The 8,159-nt window shown below is 40.2% G+C and overlaps 1 protein-coding gene across 1 annotated transcript; it reads right to left on the bottom strand.

Annotated features, from left to right (window-relative positions):
* Positions 1-279: 279 nt before the first annotated feature.
* LOC114435161 (secretory carrier-associated membrane protein 4-like) lies at positions 280-7,508 on the bottom strand. Its single transcript, XM_028404767.1, has 7 exons — positions 7,384-7,508; positions 6,876-6,902; positions 6,633-6,761; positions 6,367-6,523; positions 2,555-2,656; positions 1,869-1,986; positions 280-1,761 (listed from the first exon to the last, which is right to left on the bottom strand). The coding sequence occupies exons 2-7, from the start codon at positions 6,880-6,882 to the stop codon at positions 1,573-1,575; spliced, it is 702 nt and encodes a 233-aa protein (XP_028260568.1). The 5' UTR covers positions 6,883-6,902; positions 7,384-7,508; the 3' UTR covers positions 280-1,572.
* Positions 7,509-8,159: the final 651 nt, after the last annotated feature.

Below are 8,159 nucleotides of genomic sequence, written 5' to 3'. Positions count from 1 at the left end.
CAGCAGCAGCCTCTGCCTGGGTGAAAAGAGCTTTACACTGAGGCGGAGGGAGATGAAGTCTTTAAAGTCCTTAAAAAAAAGGCTTAGCAAAAGCGGGCTTTAGAGATGCACTTTCATGATCAGTGGTGGTCACTGGTCCAAAATTGGTAACCCTGGTCAACTTGTTATGGCTCAACCTTAAAGTGTGTTTTAAAAGTGTTTGTTTAATGCTACAAGAGCCCATGAAGTGCAAATATTTCCACTGAAAGTTCTTATCTGCAGTGAGGACATACACCATTCTGTGAATAGGATTATTTATTGAAATGTTGTAATATTTAAATGTTAATTCAACATCTGTTTTAATTCAGTCACTTATCAAATAACCAAAAAAAATCCAAATACTTAATTTGGCAGTTGGCCATGAAGGACACTTTAGAATTGTCATTCAATGAGGCACCTTTTTCTCTGTAGATAGAGGCTGTGACTGAAACGAAAGCAGCTCAAACCAAATCCATTTTTTAAAATTATACATTTCTTTCCAGAATATACTCTAATGACAAAATATCTGAATGCATTTTAAAAAAATGTGTTAGTGAATGTACATGCAGGATTTCAATCAGCCTGCATTCCTATTTGATAAAGAGGTCAGTACATTTGGAATAAGAGTCCAAATCCCACGATAGGCTGCATGCAGGCACACTGTAGTTACTGAACACAAAGGTCTATCTGGGGGAAAGTGACTGGAACATTGACAAAAGCTGATAAGGTGATTTCACAGTAGGGGGGGTGACCACCAAAAGCAAACAGTGTGATTTCGTAACAACAGAAACTAAAATACCGAGGCAGAATACAACATAATCTACTCTGGGTGTGACTTTTCCCCCATTATCAAAATAATGAAGAGGCAGGTATTCTGGCACACCAGTGCTCAGTGAGATATCACACAGGAGTTGCTTCACTGAAGCATAAGTCCAGTATTACCAAAAAAAGCAGCAATTGTTAAGGCGAAAGTCAAGCTAGATATTTTTTACATGCAAAACCTGCACGCAGCAGTTAAGGCGCATTTTAAGACATCACAGGCAAGCGTGGAAACATCGAGCACAGCGTATCAAAAATAAACTGAAGTCCTGCCACAATACACAGACAAAGAATTCCACTGTAAATCATGCACTTTCCAGACTCTCTTTTTGCAAATGTATAAAGAAAACCCTGTTCTTCAGCATACTACAACATGCAGCTCGGGCAATACACAAAAGAATGATATCAAAGGTCCATAAGGCACACATTCTTCAAACACTGCTGTCCTGAAACGTTCTCTTTTTTTGGCGGCCAATTGAAAATTTGAAACACATTTCATTTTTGTAAAAAGCTAATGTAAAGAACGTTGAAATGGAATGACATGTGTAGAAGATAACCTTTATGTAGAGATTTGCAACAAAACTCTCTGATGATTTTTTTTTTATAGCTATCCTGTCCTCTCGTTAAAAAAGTACCCCTTTACAACTTATCATGTGAGGGGAGAATGATGTAGTGAAGCGCTTCCTTGAGCACCGCATAAATGATCTGTCTCCATCTAGAGGCGATACTTGGTCATCACCAGTGACTGTTGTCAGGGTAACTTGGCACAGCAGCGGGGTACTGTGGCAAACTCGGGCCCTGGGGTGTTTGAGCAACAGCATTGAACCCTGCTTCTCTCACCGGTGCGCTCTTCCACAACCCAGTGCTCCACTCCTCCTGAGCACGCTCCATGCTACCACCACCCCCACGGTACAGTCTGTGCACCTACGACATGAAAAGATGTTGTATGTTGTTGTATTTGAGACTTTTTTTTTAAACCTTTCTGTGGAGGTTAACAACAAGTGCAGATATATTTACATGTATTCACTCACCTTAAGGAGAACCAGTGCCATTAAAACAGTCACCACAGTGAAGAGCAGAGTTGTGATAAGCATCACTACAGCGGAGCCCACATTCTGGCTGAAAAACATCACTGTTGCAATCCAGCCGCTTTGATGTGTTGGTGAAGGTGAGATGGAGTAGTATGGGTTAGTCATCAGAGTGTATGCGCTCAGCAGTGAGTTCAATACAAATGTAACACAGTTACTAATGGGCCATTAAGCAGTGAGAATGCAGATGCAGCATCAACTCTACGTGCATTCAAAAGCACCTCTATGTAAATTCACTGAAAGCAACAGTGTGACATGTCACCCCCCTAAATTAAGACATGAGAAGATAACAATACAGCAATGCTGACTGGAGACACTGATTGGCAACTCAGCAAGACTACAATAAGAATTGAACTGCAATACCTGCAATGCCAGCATTGTGGCTGTATATAGATACAGTTTATATCCATTTGCCTCCGGCATCATTTAAATCAAACACTCTCACAAGATTATTTGATGCAATCAGATATTCTTCCCGGCCAGATCTTGTAGCCAGAAAGGATGCACAAAAATGGCTCTCATTGTGTAGGAGTTTTATTATTACACATATCCTCATGTCCATGTGAACACAGACCCTCAGAAACTCACAACACATGCACAGTGTTCAGAGCTGGTTTGATTCAACTCACCATGTTCCCCAACCAGAGATGCCTAAAGCCTGGATGAGGGTCAAGACACACTGAAGGAAGAAGATGAAGAAGAAGGCCATGAAGTTGAAGGAGCTATCAGCCCTGTGAAAGAGATGAAGAAACCCAGAATGCAGTTGCCATTTTTGCTCTAAAAAGACAAACTAGAAACACATATATATCAATCAACAACAACACGCATTAGCTAGTAATCAGTCTAATTATAAGTCAACAAATGTCATAGTGAGTGTAGAGACCTGTGTTTACAGTAGCAAAGTGTATGTGAGCCCTTTGGAATAACCTGGTTTTCTGCACAGGAAATTCTTCTTAAGTATTTTTTTATTTTATTTTAGATAAATAAAGAGACAATTATAATCTATTATGTCTTTAACTATTTAACCCAGTGCTGGTGGGAACATTGTACAGGTGTACTTTTGTGTCCTCACAGTAGGCTCCACTTTAGCCAGATTATTAGGTTGTCTAATGCAAAACAGCTCTTTTGAAGGAGATCACACTGTGGTGCTGAACTGGAAGATAAATCTCAGCTCCAGCAGAAGCAGTGTGAGGAATGATTAGAAATATTGGTAGAGGTAAAAAAAAAAAAAAAAAAAAAAAAAAAAAAGAGAAAAAGAAAAAAGAAAGAAGACTGGAGTTATCCTGTGCTAACAACTGGAAAACAAGTACCAGTAACTAATAAGAAATATGCAAACGTATGAAATGCTAAACAAAAGACTGATGCATCTAACTAGATAAAAGTAGGGTGTGGAGTTAGAAAAGAAATCCCCTCAATATTACCAATATCATGTCAGGAATTAAGGATAAATGTGTGGCACCTTTGAAAAGCGGAAGAAATGTGTAGAAATTCGTAGACATATGAAAATAACTTAAGTTATATAAGTTATAATAATATTGACCAAGACCAGACATTTTTATTCTACTTTGAAGGTAGATTAACATAAAAGGCCATGTTATATGTTAATGAAAAGTGTAAAATAGTGGGTGATAGGAGGTGTGGTAGGGGTAGACTGGGGAGCAGAGTCCTTCATTCACATTTACAAAGCTCTAATTAAATTAGAAGAGATTACAACAGTGTAGCATATGGTTTAGCATCACAATTATAATCCTAAACCCTATGCTTAAGTATGAGCTGTTAAAGGCTGGGGCATGGGAGCACTAAAAACATCGTGTGCATGCCATTCATGTACAGACAGGTACTTGGATGGCACTTGTGCCATTATGTCAACAACGCGGGAAACAAATACTGGTCAATTACTGGGTAAATCTGAGAGAGCAGGAAGATGATCGCCCAATAAATGTAAATAAATAAATAAAAAGCCCAAGAGCTTCTGGAGCTTTGTGTCACTGTTGTCGATCCATTAACTGTCAAATTCAAAATGCAAAATAAGGTAAATTCACGTAATGGCGACAGATCATGGCACTGAGGTCCAATTTCTCTGCCTCTGCCAAGGACATAGAGTAGCAGAGGGTGAGGATCAAGTAAGATGCCATTAATAAAGTAAACAGGACACAGAAGCCTTTGCGGTACATCCCAGCTGATAGGTAAACAGCCATCCAGTCTTTCCAGAAAGTGGAGTGTCAGAACAGAAGGAGCTGTGTGTTGCTGTTAAAGTGGTTTAAATGTTTTTGGAACTGTAACTTGGATGAAGATCAGACCACACTCAGTCAAATTTTAACCTGTTTAACCCACATGCTGAAGGGGTCGCCAAATTTTTTCTGTCACTGTAGTCGGATTACATAAATGTACATACATCAAAACTCACAGACATATAGTATCTTGGTGTCAGATGTAAGACATTTCCAGAATCTTAGAGTGCACAGACTTTTGAGCAACAAAATGTAATGAATTCGTCCTTGAACCCATGAGCCTGAGATATTGTATTCAGAAGTATTTCTCTTCCTATATAAAGAGTAAGGAAACTACACAGCACACACAAAGTGTTGTGTTCTTTTTGAGTTGGTTTGCATAATCACTGATATGCCAACACAACCCAGATCTGTCTTCCTGTAGAAGTAAACTGAGGTGTGTGAGTAGTTCATTGTGACCTTTCAGGTGGTGGTGGTCTCAACTTTGCTTGATCGTCATCTTTGCAGGCAAGTGCTTTTTATAAGACCGACATCTCCATACAGTTCCTGTCCTGTGACTCTGTATAATGCACCTTCAAGCAGAAGTGTTGGACCTAAACCTTTCAGGTGAGTAAACTTCTGTTGATTTAATAAATTGAAACTAAACTTTACATTGTGATCTTTCACAAAACCACTTTTACATGTCTCCATTCACAAAAAATAAGTATTTTGGCCAATGTGATTCCTCAAAGAACAAACAATTTGTGGATGTGTTGAACCAGTCAATACGTCCACAAATTGTTTGGATTTGGAACCAGCAGTTATGAGCAGTATGGTGATGCTTGAAAAGTTGTGAACCTTTCAGAGTTTCTGCATAATAACCATTGACAGTAAAAACTATGGACAGAGCTTCCGTGACGTCACCCGTTTGTTTCTGAGGAGCCGTTTTGAGGCTCGGTGGGAGGTTCCGGGACGCGATGACTGCCGCCATGTTGGCAGCGTCACGTCCACCAAAACTCCAAATATGGACAAAGAGGGGGAGCACGAGCGGGGTTTAGGGGGGCGGGCGATCGTGAAAGCAGGAAACTCACACTGTGATACGTCAACTGTCTGTCGCTCAAGCGGCAACGCCCATAATTATGCGTAATTTTAAGTCCGAATACCATTGAAACGAGTGAGTTGTAAAAAAATTCACCCCCTGTACAATTGACACTAGAAGAGAACCTATCATGAGACCAGAGTAGTTTTTTTGTACCAGGCTGTAAACATGTTCTTTTCTGCTGTGAAATTGGCCATTTTAACATGGGAGTCTATGGGAAATTACTGGCTTTTGGAGGTTGGCGCTTGATAATAACCCAAAACAACTACTGATTTTCACACAAAGCCTGAGAAAATTATTCTGACAAATGACTTAAATGTTATATCCAAGTGCCAAAATTGCCTTTGAGATCAACAGCTAATCTAAAGGCCAAATTCAATTCCATTTATTCAGAGGTTAATTTTAAATTAGTGGGACGTGTCAGTGAGTGCCATGTTTTGCTTAGTCAACAGTGATCTATCAATGTCAGATCTTCACAACACCTGGCTGGAGAAGTGCATCATGGCACGATCAAAGCGGATTTCTGAGAACCTCAGAAAAAGAGTTGTTTCTGCTTATTAAGCTGGAAAATATTACACAACCACCTCTAAAAGTGTTTGCACACCACAAATTCACACTCTGTCAGACTGTGTGAAAATGGAGGACTGCTGTCAAATCAAGACATGTCCAGAGGGTCACAAAGGTTCCACCAACAGAATTCAAGCTGTTCTGTATTGAGAAACCAGTCGCAGACCAGATACTGGAAGCAAACGTGCCACTCACAGATATGTATGGTGATGTGAAAGATGAATGATTTATGAATAAATAAATGAAGTATACAATATCTGTTTTGTTTGTTTGATTGGGTAGTCTTGGTGTACTTTAGGAGTTGTGTGGAAATCAGCTGATATTCTGGATCATATTTAGGCAGAAATATAAAGAATTCTAAAATGTGGCCTTGTGCTGAGGTTGATTTGAGTCAGGAACTGTTTTACAGACTGTGTCAAGTGTCACAGAACATTCCTACTTCTAACCCTGAGATTTAGCATGTATGTATGTTATACTATAACCTGTGTGCAGATACCCCTTGGACACATGTTAAATAAAGCACAGTCGTTCATAAGTGGCTGAGATTTACCAATTGGTGACTAACCTGAAAGCTTTGTAGAGCGGTCTAAACCAGCAGGTGTAACTGCAGGGGCTGAAGATGATGAGCCAGAGCAGGGAGAAGCCAAAGTTTGTGGCATTTCCACCTCCCGCCCACCAAGCAATACACGAGATCACATTCACACACAGCGTGCCTGAATACACTGCAGCCAGAGGAAAGGAGGGGGGGAGTGGAAGGGGGAAGAAAAGAGAGGAAGTCACTTTTAGCTTCTTCAGAAAGGGGCATAGCATTACAAACATATGAAGACTTACTCATCCAAAGCATGTAGACCCTGCGCACCAACTGCTGGTGTGGACCAGGAATTTCCTCTTCAATGTTCTGATAAAAGCATGGCTTTATTTTAAGAAACTGAGGCAACGGAGGAAAATTATTCGTCCGTTCTGAAACAGAAAGCAAAGTCATACTTTTCTCTCTGCAAAATAAGTATTTTACAGCAGGATAATTAGTCAGTAAAAAGTAGAGGAATGTGGAAAAAACAGATTTAAAAGACATACCTGCCATTTTGAAATCCCACTTCTTTCCTGAATAATAGAAATAAATCACTAGTTAACACTCATTTTTATACCATTCTAGGAATACTGTCATACGTGATATTCATCGTTTGTCTCAACAATCACGTATTCAGTCACTTTAAGGAATAGTTAACTGTGTACTACTAATTCATTTGTGCATGTTTCTGCAATTAGCGTAACTCTCACTGCTACACGTAACTTTGTTCAAACTATAAACAAATGAATTACATCCACTCCATTTTGACTACAGATTTGTGAACTTAAATGTTTACTTTCTATGCAGTATTATGCAGTATTGTGCAGTATTGTGCAGTTTACAGCAGCTAAAGCAGCCGCTGGGCAGATCAGCAGTCAAGCAGAAGCAGAGATGAGCTCAGAGTCTCTTTATCTCACGTTGTTGCTTCGTTTGACTGACCGGCTGCCACCTAACAGGAGCTAAAAACACACACACGGCTAACAAATTCACGTACAGCGTGATGAAGATACTTACCGAAATAGTGTTTATCTCTTCACGTTTCCGTCGACAGCTGCAGGGGTCCGGAATTCATTCAGGATGCGCCTTCTCGACCCCAATCAAACGTACTGCGACTGCGCAGCACCGTGTAGCACTTGTAGTTCCAATCGATTTACAGTGTTTCATATACGGGCAGCACTCGACACGTTCAGTGGTTTAAAGAACTACAACTCCCAACACATTTGGGCGGTAAACGGAAAAGCGTGACTCCAACATGATACCCCCTTTCTGTGGTCCCCACCTAAAGTTCCCACCCAGTCCCCTATCTATAAGCAGTTTAGGACAGGCCTTTATAATCGTAGAGCAGATATTCGGCGACTTTCTCATCGACACCAACGAAACTGCGGGTGGAAGACGAGTGACAAAACATGTGTGTCTTTCAGAAGCCCTAAAAATAGTAAAATATACATCTATTGACTGAATACTTCACACTGTGCTGCAGTTACCCTCGCAATTATTTACTAAACACACAGTGTTCATTAATAGGAAATGATCCTCATTTCATTCTTTCATTTGATCCGAGACGTAAACGCTACTTTGATTACACACAACATGGCAACCCAGACTTCTAAAAGTCAAACTCTTCGGCCAATCACAGAGCCTGAAACATTACCAGAAGGCGTGTCCTCTGAAATCACGTCACATCCTTTAGGTGACAGCATAGGGTGCACCCTCCGGAGTGGGTAGTATGTGTATAAAATAATATAACAGCTTTATACTATCATATTATTGGATACCACCGACTCCCTGCC

Source organism: Parambassis ranga, chromosome 4 (genome assembly GCF_900634625.1).
Source record: "Parambassis ranga chromosome 4, fParRan2.1, whole genome shotgun sequence".
In the NCBI taxonomy this organism is placed as follows: Eukaryota; Metazoa; Chordata; class Actinopteri; family Ambassidae; genus Parambassis; species Parambassis ranga.
The sequence above is the reverse complement of the archived record's forward strand: the minus strand, read 5'-3'. Positions and strand labels throughout refer to the sequence as shown.